A 19,232-nucleotide genomic window follows, 5' to 3' on the forward strand; every position below is an offset into this window, starting at 1 on the left:
ATTGCAGTACCTACCTCGTCGTTGTATTGAGAAAGTAATAACCTAACCTAACCTACTGAAATGTTTGACTTTGCATGAAAGCGACAGTAATGAATTCGTACTGTGCATAGAACATGGAGCATTGGCCATTGTCAGTGTCATGTTCTGTGCTGTCTTACCAGGCTCAGGCTGAACTCACATGATAGAAGTTTTTCTGTAGGTTAGTGTAAAAAATAGGACAAACAAAAATGTGGACTAAAAGCAGTGCTTTTTTTCTGGTGGAATGCACCAAAACGACATTCTGGCACCTTTTTCTTGTACTTTTCATTATGGAATCGAGAAATGTGTTAATAATTACACTTTTAACACAATGTTTCTTTGAACTCTGCTCAGGCCTTGAAAGCCTTAAAGCTGGACGAAAAGGAGGTTAAGAACGACAAAATCCCTGTGCACTAAATAGTAATAATCTCCCCATCTTCTATAATATATTCTACACAGAGTTCCGCCACTCTTTTCTCCAGAAGAAAAGCACTGACTAAAAGTAAGTTTTGGTGTTATATGAAAGAAGAGAAAGTAACAGAAAAATACATAGGGAAAAATTTTTAATATAAACATTTCTTACATTGATTGCACTTGTGATGTCCTAGAAATAAATAAAATGTTTGCTTGCACGATGAATTATTAGAAAACAACAAATTTAATTTCTTCAACAGAAAATATCTAACGGTATAAATCCATATAAATAATGAGTTACTCTACAAATTCTGTATAAAGTAGTTGCTGTAACTTTGAATTATTGTCTACATAATGATTAATTTTTGGAATATGTATAATAAGAACTTTCTTGTGTTAAATTTTAACGTACCTTGTTAACATGTTTCGACCTAATTTCGGTCATCTTCAGAACCCGAAACATGTTAACAAGGTACGTTAAAATTTAACACAAGAAAGTTCTTATCATACATATTCCGAAGTGATACAGTGTTAAAAGTTGTGTAATCAAGATGTATTAATTTTTGGTCCTACAGGATTTATCTGTTATGGTAACAATTGTTATTAGAGGAGAAAAACTTGCTCCAGCGCTGGGGATCGAATTCAGGTCCTTGGCTTTATATGCCAAACGCCCTAATCACTGAGCTATGCCGAAGTTTAATCCACAGCACCGGATCAAATCGCTCTCCTCTAGTGTTTTTCCTTTATGTGGCCTTACTCAGTGCTGTCATGGTAATTTTTCTCTTGGTCATACGCCCCACCCCTTGTTTTCTCCCTTGAAATATCTCTCCAACTGTCATTTGATGATTTTTTTAATATTAAGGAAGAAGTAAAGAAATTGTTTTGCATTACATTTGAATTGTACAACAAGCTTGATTAAAAGAATACACCATGTAGCATCACCATAAATGCACACTTGTCTCAATGAATCTTGGAGTGTGTATTTGCAGCATTTCTTGTTTTTGAACGATTATTTTATATAATTCTGGATTCCAGTGACGCAGAGGTGGACAATTTTTGTTTTTGAACATCTAACAAAATACATTAGGAACAGCAATAGATAATCTAAGATCTGTACAGATCTCCTCGTACAAAACTTAGGCACCTATATGCCGTATGGCTCCATACAGACAAAATTTTCTTTTCCCCATACTATTAACTAAAAAAATTGTAGGTTCACATATGATATATGGCCCCATATGGCCTCCATGACAGCACTGATCTTACTCCATGTTCGACATGTATGTTGACATACACATATATTGAGTAAACTGCCATTATACAAGGAAGGCACTCAATTGAGTGACTTGGTAACCGGGATTTTACAGTATATACACTGCTCGGCGAAGAATCTACATAGAGATTAATTTTTGACAGTTGACTCAATATGCTATATGTCGAACATGGAGTAAGGCCACATAAGGAAAAAATACTAGAAGACAGGAATTCGATCCGGTGCTTGGATTGAACTTCGGTGTAGCTCAATGTTAGAGCAATTGGTACGTAGAACCAAGGACCCAGGTTCGATCCCCGGTGCCGGAGAATATTTTTCTCCTCTAAAAACAACTGAAATACCGGTAGGTATGTGTTTGTCATGAGCTACATTTAGCATTAACAATTCAGATTCTGTGAATGTTAGGTATTTTGAAAGTGCAACTAGCCAACAAATGACGAAATGAGATTCATTTGTAAGAAGATATAGACATTTCTGAGTCAACAATCCATAATTTAATAATAATAGCTTATATTTATACACATACAGAGAGAGAGAGAGAGAGAGAGAGAGTGTAGTAACAGAGTATAATACTGGAAACGATTTGTATTTTAGTTTTACCATAACATGTTTTGATATAAAAGTTGTTTGCAATAATTTAATAAAATGCCAGTGTTTTAAAAAAATATTCCGATATACAGTGTGTAACAAAAACAAATTTTAATATGACATCCTATATTACATTTTATGGATTTGAGATCAACAATAATTTCATATATAAAAACATAAACATTTAAATAATGTAACTCAATATTCTCGCAAACATTAATTGTAGTAATTTATAGTATAAGAGAGTAAAATTAGATTTTATGTGCGAGTAGAAAGTTAATGCATGGACGAAGCTGAGGGTGATAATTTCCACGAGCGCATAAAATCTGTTCACTCTCGTGTACTATACTATATTTTATCCTTAGTAGATGCGCACACGTGGAGAGAGGGCAAGTGTGATAAAGTTTATGTGAGAGGTTGAGAGTGTGAGAGAGAGAGATTGAGAGAGGGAGTGAGCGAGAATGTGTGAGTGAGAGAGACAGACAGACAGACAGACAGAGAATCCTCAGAAAGTCATTATACAATAGGTTTAGCGACAAACAGCAAAATTATTAAGTTTTTCATGTAAAGTGTTTCCTGAATAAAATGTTGCCAGTAGATACATTGGAAGAACAGGACACTTGAGTGGGCAGCGAGATTTTATTAGACCTCAAGCTGCTGGATTTCTTCCTATAGGGCCACTAGAACTAAGGACTGTATCAGGAGATAAACAATAAAATGTTGAAGACCTGAAGGAAAGATTTTGAGAGATGTCAAAGATCAGTCTTGTGACTGAAAGACTGAATTGTTTACAGTTTTCATGATAAGCTGGGCATTGACTGTGAATAATTTTCATTTCCATAGCTTTTTGTGAAAACTGTGAAATCTTTTTTTTTAAATTTAAAATGTTACAGTTGTTTATTTCCGACAGCTTTAGCATATGGCATTTTAATGTAAAAATAAAAATATTAAAGTTAGGAGTGATGTTTCATATTTATTCAGTATCCTACATTATAGCCTACTTCATTGATAATAATCAAATTATAAATTGTATATCATAACATTTGTTCCAGTATGTATAAATGTAGATTTTTTAAAATGACTGGCAAGAAATTCTTCAAAATCAGGAAGTCAGATATGGCAAATTAAGTTACATGTTCAACATGAATAAGTTATTATTGATTATAACAAGGTACCATATAACGAATAAGATAAGTATTGAAGATTTATAAATATATTATACATAATTTACAATACAGTTCAGAATATTTTTACAGATTGTCAAAATTTCTATAAGAAACTCAACAATCAAAATGTAGGTCTATGACTGAAACTGAGAGTTCAGTTTATATCTTCTCGTCAGTATTCAGATACCGACTATTTTCGCTCCTATATTGTTCAATGTTTCGGAGGCTTTCCTTGTGAAGCTCTTCAGTGCATCAAATGGTAGCTGAAACATAACACAATGCAGAATTTAATTAATTATTTCTGATTTGCCATATGTTGAAAACGAGCATTTAGCCTCTTAAAACACAGTTCCTAAATTTATAGGCTATGTTTCTTTGTTTGGTTAATCGTAGTTATTCGTGGATATGTATAGTACAGTATAGTATAGTATAGTATAGTATAGTATAGTATAGTATAGTATAGTATAGTATTTATTAGCTGTTGTTATAGCAAAAGCTAATGATATTGTCAAATTACAGGTGTGAAATTATCGTGCAAAAATGAAAAATATTCTAATACAACACTAAAGATAAAACAAAATGATCATAAATACTCCTTAGAGTTTACAATTGAGAGTCAAGATTATCAAAAATAGGCTAATATCTAGATGAAAATTGTAACACACTGATCACAAATATTATTTGATGTGCTCCATTTATATACCGTACAATAAAAGAAGAATTAACTTAACAATTTATGAGAATTTCCTAATATATTACAAAATAATAATAAAATTCAGAGAAAGAAACCTAAAAAATATTTACAGCTTGATTTTCTAAGTCAAAATATTCTTGCACAGAATAGAATGGGTTTCTAAGAAGCCACGTTTTCACTTTGACTTTGAATATGTCTAATGATACTTCCTATGATAACATGTTAAACATCCTACAGCCCAACATGTTAGGACTACTTTTAACTTTGAATAGTCTGCAAAATGGTATGTCCAGTTTTTCTTTATTACGAGTATTATACTCATGTTTATCCATCCCACTGGTGAAGCCATAAAGATTTTTCTTGATGTAAAGAAGGAATTCCAGAATATATTCATTAACAACAACTGTTCATTGTAGGGAGTATGTCAAATTTAATAACATAAATAATCCTGATGAAACATAACTAATATGCCCACTTTACTTCATATGCATATAGGCTCTGCTCGTATTTATACAGCTTCCTCAAAGTTCATATGTTTCCAGATATGTCTATTTCTTAGATGTTGGTAGGTTGATTTCCATACATTGCAGCAAAAAGTGTCTAACATACAAGGAGATGGGCGAAAAGAAAATGTGGTTATGTGCAGTAGACCTCTGCATTCTCACGGAAATTGCTGACAGAAGATCACTGATTAGTCTTCGGTTATGAAGAAGGCAGCTGGAAAATGGTTCGCTCGAGTGCATGCAGTCGATAATTTATAACCAATCAGTTGAAATGTTTACTTGTTCGGTCACAACATCTCAAGATTGTTGCACAAAGGGGTGGGAAGCTCGTATTGTAAATAGAACAGTCTGCATAACAACAACTAAGCTAAGGGAAGAGGCTAAGCTCTCTGAGAGCAGCTGTTTCCCGACCCTGTTGCACAACACCTTTTAATGCCTGATACTCAAAGCAGCCTACCTAAGAAAGTTACCATTTGTTTTTATTTCAGATAATATGAAAATCAGGAAGTGTTTGTACATTTAAATAAGGAAACATAATTTTTAAATAACACAGTTCTTTAAATGACATAATGCTTTATATTATCAATATTATTCAGTATCCGTCTTGTAGAACTCCCTTTATCAGTAATGAAAATGTTTAATAGCTTAATAACTATGTGGTTGCATAAAAAGAACAGAGATTTTATGATGTAGAGTATCTCAAATTTCTTCAAAAGCAATACAATAGAACTCAGGTTATAGTGCGTGAGATGTTCCCTCCCTCCCTCCTAACAAGAAAAAGAAAAGAGTAAATATACAAGTAATTTAAAAACACTTTCTAAATTAAAACCGAAAGTTTTTAGTGATGGTACTTGGGAAAATGTGAACTTTTGACAATGTGGCTATCCTATTAGCCACATAATTATTTCATGCCATCTATACTTCGTTCCTTAATGTCTCACAGGAGAACTAACAAAGATGCTGGGAGAGAAGTATAATTGCTATTCAACAAATGGCAGAGGTCTCATTTCATGCATGTCTTGAAATTGGGTGGGGATTGAACGCTTCAGACTTCCCAACTTCAAGTCAAGTGTGGAATGAGATTTCTGCCATTGGATGAATAGCAATTATACTTCTCTCTTCCTCTGCCGGCATTGTTTACTTCCAGTGGCGGCTCGCATTAAGGGGCACATGGGCATGTGCCCTCCCATTCGTTTTTTTTCCCACAAAAAAAAATAAAGCAATTTTTGCTTAAAATTATCCGCTCAAAACTTAATGATTTAAGAGCTTCCATTCAGGCATAAACATACTGTGAAATGTGAATGCTTTTAGCTACGGCGACCGAGTGGAATCGTGGAATCATCTGGCTCGGGCTCCATAGTTCTAGTGCCCATCCTTTGGACATGCGCACAGACAACTCATAGTTTCAAGTGCAAGAATAGCGGTGTAGGTGATAGATGCAGGGTCGAGAAGATGAAAGGGGAAGTGTCGGCCAGGGCTCTGTCATTCGCGTGGTCATCCTGTGCACATGCACAAATGGTTTTAAAACGTAGAACGCGATGAGGAAGGCGTTACGTATAGAAGTATGATAGTAACGCTATCATGGCCCGAAGAACCAATTGAGTTGCCAGCTTAACTATTCTGTATCTAGATCTAGCTTTTTTAGATTAGTTACTATAATTGCTATATTTCATATCAGAGGCAATACTTAACTATGTTTTCCGATTAATTTAGCTACTAAAATTAAACCGTTTAACATTGTTAATATAGAAGTTTAGCTATATTCAAAATTATGGTAGGCTACTTTCTTATTAAGAGTGTTAGCAAGATTGACAACTGTACGAAATACATGTTGTCGGTTCAGCGTTTGTATTCATAGCGGCAATAATAAAATTCTGAGTGTTAATAATAATTCTCTTCTTTTCTATTTTAAGTGTGAAGTTAGTTACATTAGTGTTCGTTGTGTGCTTGTGTACTTGTTCATTTCACTATGAATAAAGTTAGTGAACTAATTGGAAGGCAATTAGATTTCGACAACAGAGTTCGCTCCAAGAAAGACTGACAGCATTAGCAATGCTTTCAATTGAGAGTAAAATCAGCGAATAGGGATTATAAAGAATGGACACTTCGCGTCGGTACCTTTGATGTACCCGGACCGATTTCAATGACCTTCAAGCCAGCTAGAGCGTCAGATTCTGCTTTCTCCCTAGAGTTAGCGCTGACATCACACCAGCTAGCAGTCGGCACAGCGGAAATATATCACATATAATTAATGCATCTAGGTATATTATGTACTCAAATAAAATAAATTGGATCCATAAAATAATAAATCCTTAATTAACTGTAATGTCTAGACTCTAGAGTTCCTTTATAATGAGAGTTGAGACGTTGACCCCAACAACAATTAAAATATGTAATGATTTTATAGCGCTGAAAATGGAAAAACAAAACTCTTACGAGAAGTAAAACCATATGCCTATATTATATTATTATACAAATATTAAACGAATTCGATACTTAATTTTATAATGTATTATATTATTTTATAATATAATGTATTATATCTGAAATATAAAATATTATTATTACAACTAGTTTGTCACTGAGAAATAAGGAAAAGCTGAATTTATTTGAAGCAAAGCGTTACTGGATTATGCAATAAGGTAGGCGATGTTTGGATCCTGTGCCTTAATTCTATTCTCAATTATTATTTTAGCGTATGCTCGATTACACTACCTCTAGCGCTAGAAAGTGGAACTAGCCGCTGGCGCACAGAGAAACAAAACACAGGAAAATTCGCTCAGTGTCCATTCTTTATAATCCCTATTCGCTGGTAAAATGTTTCGTTTGATTCCTAATTTCAACCAGCGAGTTATCGAAGTATTTGTTCGAGCTAAGGATCGAATAATGGACTACATCTATAAAATAATAGAAAGGTTAGTGTATAATGCATTCTTTATACAGTAGAACCCCGATTATCCGTCACTCTATTAACCGATTCGCAGATTATCCGACTGTCTATTTCTCACTCTTTTTTTTTTCTTCAGAAATAAATAACTTATATGAAGTACTGTTTTGTACATCATATTAGTAGGTTCTACATATGAAGAGTTCGCGGGAAAAACGATGAATGTCACGGTTTTCTTAAGGTTGATGTCATTATCTAATTCAATGGATCACTGCGAAATTTAATGTTGTTCTTATGAAAATGGTGAAAAGGAGAATTATCACCACGAATACAGTAATCCTTTCCTTTATTTTCTATTGAAACAGCACTACATCTTGCAGATATAGACTCAATTAGATCATTAGCTAATCCTTAACAGAAATGTAACATTCATCGTTTTTCCCGCGAACTCTTCATATGTTTTTGCTACAGAGTGTTATTACAAGTCTTCATCGTCACAAAGCATTATCTATTGTTCGAATTGCCGTTCTATAATATAACTTGTATATAAAATGTCTTCCACGGGTGATAACAGAAAACGTGCCGTGCTAAGTATCGAAAAAAATAGAAATAATTGAATGGTTTGAGAAAGAGAAACTGTGGCTCATCTCGGATAAAAATACGAGATTGAAGTTACAACTGCGCGATTTAATAAAAGAAACAAGTATAAAGTGTAAAAAAGTATGTAAATCTACAACATAAGACCTCCTTTATTCCTATCTTTCCTGAGACAGTCATTACAAAGGGCTTCCTTGCCCCGTAAAAACCCGTAGTTGACAACCAGACTTAAATTAGTGAACTTCTGATCCACTACCTAGCGAGTTAAATACAAGACCATGGAGAAAATTACAAAATCTTTCATGGTACGGATTATCCGATTTTTTCGATCAACTGTTCAGTCCATTCCCTTCATTACCACGGATAATAGAGGTTATACTGTATTTACATTTTGCTATTGAAATTTTCAGCAATTATTCCGTATGGCAAGCCTATGTTCGTGTAGTGAGGAACCTATGGGTTCAATTAATCCAGTATTAGTGTTTTAAGTTGTGCCCCGCCAAATAATTTGGTCACGAGCCGCTACTGTTCACTTCTCCTGTCAGACATTATGACACGAAGTTATAGGCCATGATACATTTGTGGTTTAGAGAACAATACATTGCGCGCCATCTCGTGACAAATCGACGAACTAGTTATGGTACTGTAAGTCTGTAACCTTTCAGAGAACGCAAGCTTATTTTTGTTATCTCTCAGTTTTCATTCTAGAAGTTTCCATGTTCGGTACATACATAAATGCTACTTAGGCTATCTAGTCAGTTGGAGTAAGTCAGCTTGGAATAAATCAATGCTGATTCTGTACTGGTACTAGAAATGCAAGCCACTAGTGCAGGCTTGGAGAACTGGGCGACAATTGTGGCGTTACGTCACTCATCGGATACGTCACTTACCCCTTCCTTCCTCCCCGCGTCATTGACTTGGTAGGGGAGGGGACTTGTATTCAGTGTCTGTCTTTCGTGATTACCTACGGGCCACCTATACGTCATTCAACGCCGGTGGACTGTGGACGGGGAACCAACGCTTTCCCCATGCTTTCCACCCCTCTCTCTCCAGTTCTGTATCCCTGCACCAGTGAGTGAAGAGCTGTCTTTGTTAATATGTATGTCTCACAGTGATATTGTTATACAGAGTAATTCAGGAAGAAAGATCAAAACATAACTTTAGGACTTGGTTCTTCTTAAAAAGTTCCTTTGGTCATAGGTATGATTTCTAACAGGTATTTATTTGGCAAGAATGAACGCATTACTATGAAACCAGTGCTATCATATGATGTCCTGTGTTACGACCTTTTTCACATTACTCATGATCCATAACTGAGTGGGATGCTATGCTCGCACACTGGATGGCAAGGACAAATTCATGTCAATATCGGCGACGTTGCCAATATTCAAATCACACGGGATCGCAGGAGTATATTGTTGCATAGGCTACTGCAAGCATGGACTTCGACTACAAGACCACTAGGTAGGCTACATATTATTAAAGCTGAGACATGTAGGACTGCAGAACAATATCAAGTTAACTGTATTGCGATGTTTGTCGAAGGTAAATAGTACGAAGGGGTAGGGGGAGTGGATGCGTACAGACATGCGACTCGGGCAACAGAACACATTTACGATGTGTAGTGGACAGATCTCCAGGGTTGTATTATCTATTTACGTAACGTATAATATTTATAATGGCAGAATCAAGTATATGAATAGTAAACAGGTTGATGGAGGAATTAGACACATAACATTCTGCAGTAAGTGGGGTAAATATTCTATGAAATTTATGTAGCACAGAAATTGAAGGTAAAAGACGTAAATTCGTAACACAACATTGTAACACGAAAAACATAAAGCACTGATGACAGTTTCAACTGAGGAAGAAGGACATGAATCGCATTTAAGTTTGAATTAAATGTGTACAAACAGAAAGACTTTTTTCACGATTTATGTAAAACGATGGTATGTGTCAACATACCAATAAATAACGTTGAAAATACACACTTTACAAGCTTTATGCGGAAATACGTGAAAAGGAAACTCCCTAGTCAATCAACTTTACAGAAATACTATACACCGAAATGCTATTATAATGTTATAGCCTATCTCGCATACGACTAAGTATAGGAGATAGTACAATATGTATTTCATTGATGAAAGCACAGACGCCGCTGGACAATTTGTTCCAAACGTCGTTACGGGCATTCTTCCACCACACAAACCCAATAAAACTTTTTATTAACCTCTGAAATTCTTGAGAAAGTGGATCATTTAAATATAATCTAAGTTTTGAAACGCCTATTACCCTCTTATGGCCAGACGAAATAAAAAATGATAATGTATAGTTATTTTCATCATGGATGCTACCTAGGCTATATGTAAAAGTTGGCAAGGAACTTCAACTACTTTAGCCGAAAGTTATCCTAGCCCATGGACTACATCAAATAGTCGAAGAAGTTCGCTCCTGCTACAGTGCTGTGAACAGTTTCATATCGAATGTCAAAGAAATATGTTTAAGGCACCAGGACGGGTTACTAAATTCAGTGAAATACCTCCTGGATCCCCTCTACCGCCGCAACCCGTTGTAATTAGATGGTGACGTGGCTGGATGCTGCAGTCTATTTTGCTATACGTTATAAAAGGGTTGAAGACGTAATTAAAACGTAGGTAAGACGTAGGGTTTAGTGCAACAGACTCGAAAATCCAGTAATGATGACATGACCTGAGCTCCAGTTTATTCATGTGAGTATACACCTTATTCTCTGTTGTTTACTCTATAGCACAGCGTACAAAGTCTGTACACTGACCTCGCTCGCTCTCTCTACTTGCTATGCTATAGTTTGGGTGCACGTAACTTAATGACAAACGTCCTAGATGTCTTAGCTTTACATATTATGCAACCTAGTTATGAACGTAAAGTCTAAATTTTCTGGCTGTTGGCCTCTACGTATGATTTACAGCTGTGAAAGCCTAACTGTTTTTGTAGATTGAAATTCTAACCCATATTCATATTAAATTTTACTCTAAACGGCTTTAAAAGTTATATTCTGAAGTTATGACTTTCGTTCGCGAATTACTCTGCGTATAGACAGAGTGTTTCAGAATTTTAATCAAACGAATAAATTTATCTGATTATAGAGGAGTTGTAGACAAGCAATTTGATATGAAGAACTCATGGTCTCCCGACGAAAAATATCTGAGTTATCAGTTTTTTTTAAATTCTTTATATTTGATACTCACATTCCAGGAATGATATGCGATCAGTGAGGGAAGTGAGACAGTATGCGTCGGTATGGATCATTAATCAATAAATGGGGTACCTGAGTGAAATACGTTTACCTATCAGTGAACGTGGTCGATTGCGAATGATTTTTAGAAATTACATTTTCTTCGAATGGTCTCTGATTACTCGTGAAGAAAAGTGGCGGTTCACCAGGTTTTAGGTTTTAGATCCTGAAAAGAATTTGGTTTCATTCAATGAAGGTCATAATAGTGAACTATACGGTGATCGAGTCTTGCAGAGTCAACAGATAACTGGAGCGGCAAAACGAGAAGCAGCTGACTATCCCCAAGAGAAGCCAGAAAAATTCTGCGCGAAATGATTGCACTCCAGAAAACGAAATATCACACTGAGGTCGGGCAAATCGTAAAACAGCGGACGCTAAGCTCCGCCCACGACCCCTTTCCACTTTTCCCCTACAAGCTCACCACACACTCTAGCGGGAAAGAGTGGAAATAGGGGTTTAGGGTGGGGTGACATCTAGTGGAGGAAAGTGGAACAAAAAGAGTGAATGCGGCATCTACGAAGCAAAAGAGGAACTTCGTCGTGTTTCCTTCTCCAGTCTCTTCTTCTCTCTTCCTTGCTTCATGTCTCTCTCTTTTTTTTTCTTATGGCTTTTATGATTTTGCGGAGGGTAGTATTCGATCCGTTGATCTTCCTAACGAAACGCACGCACGCTTTTTACCTCTCAGCTACCATGACGAGTTGGTGGTAAAACGAATCTATTTATGTTCAAGGAAACTGCCATAACGTATTGCAGAAATGCAATGTGTGTCGTTGGATATGTCTTAGTACGTATGTGGTTCTTGTCTAATGCACATTAATTTGGTTGTATTGTGTTGTGTTGTAAAATATGAAATACGTGCGAGGCGGTAGGCAGTGATCCACCGAAGCGGGGCAGATAGTAGAGAGAGAGAGAGAGAGAGAGAGAGAGCAGGCGAGCGAGGTGCCGAGCGACGAGGGTGAGGATAACTTCACTTACTGGCGTTCGCTGTTTTACGATTTATCCGAAGTATTGAACGTACTAATAGAAAAAATATAACTATGGTAAAATGTTACGGCCAGATTTCGTGAAGGCTGTTTCCTATTATAACGCTTTAAATAGGTAAATGAGAAATCACTGAGGAAAACTGAAATAATTTTTGAAGGACAGTCAGAACCGCCACCTCGTGGTGTCGTGTGGGTAATGCTAAATGACTCTGGACTTATGGGAATTTGTGTGAGCCCAACATTTTAGGGAAACTTGCAATATCCCATTTAACAATATCAATACATCTATTTACGTGGCAAGAAATAAAAGGAAAAAGTTCTCATTTATAATATTAATTTTATATATATATATATATATATATATATATATATATATATATATATATATATATATATATATATATATATATTTAAAAATATCTTTAAAAACATAATAGAAATATAATTTTAACATTTCGCTAGGAGTCTTATATTGGAGAAAACGTGTAATGCGTCCAAGAGCCAATCAGAGTTCTTAAGACCACGTGGATGTGTTTGAATCGCACTTTTTAGAAAGGAACTAAGTCAAAATTTGCCATTTTTGTTTTTATTTGCCAAATGATTACTACTTCCAAGACACACCAAAGAAATGAACTTAGTCAGACCTTTCCACGTGTCTCTAACATCACCGTGATGTTTGAAGTTAGTGCGTTTCTTCACCGTTTGGACATCGAAAATATGACAACATATCATTTGTAACTCTGTCATGGTATATTAATTTTTGGTATATTGTTAGACTTGCTTATGAAACATGTGTTTATACCGACAACAATGAATGTTGTATAGGTAATTATAAAGTACTGGTAATAAGTTTTTAAATAATTATTATTTTATTCTTAAAGTATTTTCATAACAGAGAAAGTTGTGTGCGTCAATACATGAGGCAGTAACTTCACTAAGATGACCACTAAAATACAAAGACATGATGAACGTTGTCAGCATAATATTATAAACCTGCCCTTCCCCCAATTACAAGTTCAAAGAAGCCTTCTATATGAGGCAATTATAGGTTAATGTATTTTGCATTCATGATCTTAAATCCAACCAATGTGTACTGTACGTGTAATACGAAGGACAGGCTCGAAAGGGAGCCAATGATGTTTGTTCGTTTTTGAAATATTATTTTGATGAAAACATGCACATGTTCTCAGATAGCTGCCCAGGCCAAAACAAAAATCATACAATAGTTAGGTTTTGTCTTGGTCTGTCAGCTTCTGGAAGATTCAAAACTATAAAACATTATTTTCCTGAGCAAGGCCACTCCTTTCTCCCTTGTGCTAGGGATTTTGGAGTTTTCAGAAAAGCAACAACAAGGGCCGATAGGATGTATACAATAAAAAAATAGAAATAACCGCACAAAGTGGACTCTGAAAAACTGATCAGTACCTTTGATATGTGGTGGCCTAAATTTTTAAAAAAGAATAGCATATCGGAAGAAACTTCAAAGAATCCTCGTGAGAGAAAGGTTCATTTTACACCCTCTGTATGAAAGGAATTCACATACAGCTCAGATAGTCCTGGCGTTGTAGAAGCTCGCCCATACATCAAGAATTATATAAGAAGCAGGTTTCACCTTGGGAAGGGGAATTTACGAGTTTGGCACTGAACTAACAAAGGCATATCCAGAAGGAAAAGTTCCCATCAATGCCCATAAGATTGAAGACCTTAAGAAACTAATGAAGTGCGTCAGTGATGAAAATGCTGAAGCATTTTACGAAGAAATATTTTCATATTCTACTACACAGGTCTTGGCGCACCATGAATGAGACCCACTAGTCATTTCACATGTGTTGATTTTTTTTAAGAAACATGTCCATTTTGAATTAATTTTTTGATCCACAATATTATTTTAAAATTTCTAACATGTCAATTTAATCAAAATACATGCAGATCTGCGTTGAATAAATGTTGTTAACTTAGTCTATTTATTTTGTTCTTTCAAAAACAATTTCCAGTGAAGAAAGGAACTAAGTCTCAAATTTAGAAATACATGTATATTATTGTAGCACACAATTTTCTTCAAAAGTCTGTTGTCATTAAATTCAATCCCATAATATCTTTATATAATGTAAGTGAAGTCTTAAATATTTTATTCTGCTATATGTGCATGAAAAAATGTTTTTATGCTCTCCTGAAAAGTAGCAAATTTTGACTTAGTTCCTTTCTAAAAAGTGCGATTCGTTTACATCACTTATTTCTTTCGCTGGGCAGATTTTAGATTAGAATGTAGATAGAATGTAACGCATGCGCAATAGGTACGAGTAACACACTAATATAACAGTCAATGCCACTCAAGACACCGCGGACAGTAAAACAAGTTAAATGTGTTCGATCGTGCTTATGCGTAGTAGGCCTACTACAATTTTGTTTTTACCTGTTACCAGCCGGTAAGTTCATATATTTATTACCTTTAATCTATTAATTAAAGACTTCGAATTTAAAATAATATTATAAAGTGCTTTCTTGTGTTAATCAAGACATCATTATAAACATTAATCGATTTAACGTAATTGATTTTCATTATGGAAAAATGAAAGCAGTTTTAATGAAGATGCGCTTTCATTATACTATATTAACTACAGAATCAATATATCTCACTATTTTGTTACTTTCTGAGAGTTAACTTCTATTTGACTGGATATGAGATGCTTTTGTTAGCCAGTCTACGTCAAAAATCTGAAAGTTAGAATTTATAAAACAGTTATATTATCAGTTGTTCTATATGGTTGTGAAACTTGGACTCTCACTTTGAGAGAGGAACAGAGATTAAGAGTGTTTGAGAAAAAGGTTCTTAAGAAAATATTTGTGGCTAAGAGAGATGAAGTTACAGGAGAATGGAGAAAGTTACACAATGCAGAACTTCACCTGACACCCTGTATTTAGGAACATTAAATCCAGACGTTTGAGATGGGCAGGGCATGTAGCACGTATGGGGATAAATCCAAAAATGCATATAGTATGTTAGTTGGAAGGCCGAAGGGAAAAAGGCCTTTGGAGAGGCCGAGATGTAGATAGGAGGATAATATTAAAATGGATTTGAGGGAGTTGGAATATGATGATAGAAACTGTATTAATCTTGTACAGGATAGGGACCAATGGCGGGCATATGTGAGGGCGGCAATGAACCTCCGCGTTCCTTAAAATCCGTAAGTGAGTGAGTAAGTATTAACCCTTTGAGTGCCAATCGCGATTACATCGTGCTTTTATACTTTTGGTAGAAGTGTCAGTCACTATCTAATCGCTGTTATTCCCCAGACGGCAAAGACCACTGTTGTGTTGTGCCAACAGTAAGGGCATAGATCAGGCCTGCACAAGGTTTGCGATCTCCGAGCCTGCTCACAGCTCATGAGCGGAATGCAGATATTGGCTGCGCTCTGTATAAGGGTGGACTGGAAGAAGGGGTCATCTCGTACAAAATGTACACAAGGTGTTCATGAAATGAATTCCCGTTCTGTGTTTACAAAACTATCTTGGACTATTATTAATTAATAAAGAAATATTTATTTTACAGAAATCATAGAAATTCTATAGCTATTTAAATGTGCAATATCATAATAATGAAACTTTGAACTCCTGAACCTTTCTACTGCGATCTTCACCAAAAAAACCACCGTATCGGTATGTGTGGACTAGTAATGACGCATTATATTATGTTTTCCTCTTTCTTTCAAACTCTTGTGGCAGATAAGTATTGACTCCAGCTGCTGTGCAAAAAATAAGCATTTTCCCATGGAATATTGAAAGAATTTGCCTGATGATCACTTTTCCGTCTTTTAGATTCCTCCATTATGTAGCCGTAGATAGGCAAAGTGAAATAGCTACTGATAATACACACTACAACAGATAGCTGCGTGGGCTATCCTCTACCTATAGCAGGCATACGTCATTCCGACGTAATTTTCCGGCTAGCTATACGGAGCGGCCGCACTCGATGAGCGCCGTTTGTGCAGGCCTGGCATAGACGTAGGGATCAGAAAAAATGTCATCGTGATCACTAGCAATAGTGACGTTGCAGGTACAGCGCAGTAAACTGTCTTTGCTTCACCCCCTCCCTTCCGTCCAACTCCCCTACATAGGCATCTTTCAGTGACGGGTTACCCGATTAGGTTAGATTTAGATTGATTATTTCTCAATACCTTCAACGTCTGTTCGGAAACGTGTGTTTAAGGAAGAATGGGTGGAACATTTGTTGTGCATATGGTGACAATGTAGACGCCTCTTGTTTTCTAAAATTCTAATAGGCACTTATAAATCAAACATCTAGCGACATTACGACACGTCATAAGATTATTACGAAATCATAGGTAAGCAAAAACATATCCAATGTAATTGTAAATAGAAATGTCTACTTCGATTGGCGACTACTGATTCTGTATGCAAACCCTCCGTAGTGGGGGAAAGTCAGGGGACATGCTGTGTCGCAGTGTTGCCATCAGTTGTTCATATAATCCCGCTAGATGGCTTTCGAAAACCCGTTATTTTCTAATAAATAGGCTATCTCTAGATTTTAATGTCCACATATTATTATTCAATAATAATAATAATAATAATAATAATAATAATAATAATAATAATAATAATAATGGTCAATATAGAGCATCCATCCGCCAATATAACGACATCCGCCCGCCAATGTAACGAATATGCACACTTTTATCATTGCCAATGTGGCGCTATAAAGCAATTTTGAACATTTTATCCAGCCACAATATATTTCAATTATTCTTATTGCATTATAGTCTATATGTTACCGTTAAAACCCGAAATCCGACAAAACCAGTTTTAACTAGTAAAAACTAGTTTTAAAAATGCAGATAGATAGAAAGTGAATTTTCGTAAGATCTAGAATCAATAACAGGTTGGGTTTGGTTTGTTTAGTTCTTTTTTTAGGCTTTTACCAAACAAAAACCTATCTATCTATATTTGCTTAAACTAGTTTTTACTAGTTGAAACTGGTTTTGACGGATTTCGGGTTTAACGGTAACATATATATATATATATATATATATATATATATATATATATATATATATATATATATATATATGGAATTATCACTATATTAACACATCCATTATTTCACAAAACACACACTGAACGAATTAAATATAATTATGAAAGCCGTCAATAATGCTGATATGAATTTCATTTCAGAAACTTTAAAGATTAAACACCGCTAGTTTTCCCGCTAAGCGGGATAATATAATTTTACCCGCGAGACGGTTATCCAAAAAAGCTAGATTTAACGGGAAGACCGCGGAATTGGCAACACTGGCTGTGTGGTAGGAATCCTGCATAATTACTTTTTGTATGTGGTATACTTATAATAACTCGCCGGACTGTTAAATAAACAATTGTATATAATGTTAAATAGTACATAAATATTTAAAAACATTAATAAGTGTGAAAGGAATGTGAAATAACAAGAGTAAATTATATAAATGTTAATGATAATATATCAGAATACTATTACTGTCTAGAATATACAGCAGCGGTGACCAAAGCGGGTGTCGTGATTACATCGTGTAATCACAAACATTCAAACGGGTACGAGGAGTTTCCTGCATATTGCTGTGTGTTTCGTTCACGTACTGAAGGCAAGCAGTGGCGGTACCATGTCGCTCTACAAACTCTGTCTCTACAAGCAGTAAGAGTTGGTTTCGGAAAGAATGAGAAGGAGAACTTTTTTGTTGTTCTGTTGGACAAAATGTAATATGTTTACTTTGCTCAACGGTTCAATTAGGAATACATAGAAACATTAATTGCCACGGTGAATAATGTATTATTATTATTATTATTATTATTATTATTATCATCATTATTATTACTAGTGATCACTAAGTGTGTGTTTCTATAATTCTTCTGTACGTGCATGGATATTGATATTTTTAGATCTTCTGCCTAGAAGGATAAAATTATTAGGTTTTATCTCAATTTTAATCTTCTTAATCTTTAGACGAGGGTAACTATTTATTAATTATTCATTTAATAATAATATTGTAGAAAAACTGATTCAATATTATGTGCCAACGAACTGTTAAACGCCAGGAATTGACATGTCTTAAATCATAGCCAGGAAGAGAAAGATGAGATAAATAAATGTAAGGAAGTCAGCTACCTAATTGGGTTTGAAATATCTCGTGTTCTAAAGCCTTTTAATAGAACAGAATTTCTCAAAAGAGTAATGATTAAAACTGCTTAAATAACTTGTCCATAAGAAAGTTTTAATTTTGAAAAACTACGAATTTCTCGACCAAATATCGAGAGAAGAATTTAGAAAATTCCTGATTATATTCAAGAGGAAGAGTAAAAAAAGAAGCAAGAAAAATCGTATATTATTCACTGGCTCTTGATGACAGTAGCTGACATTACTGATACAGCAAAGCTTGAGATTTTTATCCGCGGGATTGATCAACATGTTAGTACAGGAACCACCACTGCTTGTACAGTAGTTTTCATGCCAAGTACCGTCCTTTCGTCTCCTTACTTCATAGAGTGTCTATCGCATGTAATCACTGCAGTTCGAGTTTTGGTCACAGCTGATATACAGTCACGAAGCTCGATACGTAGTAAATATGCATCCATAGATGGTTGCTAACCACTAGGATCGCTACTATCGTCTCATTACAGACAATGCGAAATAGTACCTGCACAGTCTATTGTTCCTAGCTCCCTTACAACTCAAGCTTCGTGACTGTATATACTAGACTGTGATATGCTCAAATGCAACTTTCTCTGTGACCACTTCATAGTTGCGACAATGTGAAATAGTACCGGCACAGTCTATTGTTCCTAG

The 19,232-nt window shown here is 35.3% G+C and overlaps 1 protein-coding gene across 1 annotated transcript in view; it reads right to left on the bottom strand.

Annotated features, from left to right (window-relative positions):
- Positions 1-578: 578 nt before the first annotated feature.
- The window catches only part of LOC138710381 (uncharacterized), a 38,908-nt gene continuing 20,254 nt past the window's right edge, over positions 579-19,232 (bottom strand). Inside the window, exon 4 of the mRNA XM_069841261.1 lies at positions 579-3,722. Within this exon, the coding sequence (XP_069697362.1) occupies positions 3,639-3,722 (84 nt within the window). The 3' untranslated portion in view covers positions 579-3,638. The remainder of the gene's footprint in view (positions 3,723-19,232) is intronic.

The sequence above is a fragment of the Periplaneta americana genome, chromosome 12 (assembly GCF_040183065.1).
Source record: "Periplaneta americana isolate PAMFEO1 chromosome 12, P.americana_PAMFEO1_priV1, whole genome shotgun sequence".
Lineage (NCBI taxonomy): Eukaryota > Metazoa > Arthropoda > Insecta > Blattodea > Blattidae > Periplaneta > Periplaneta americana.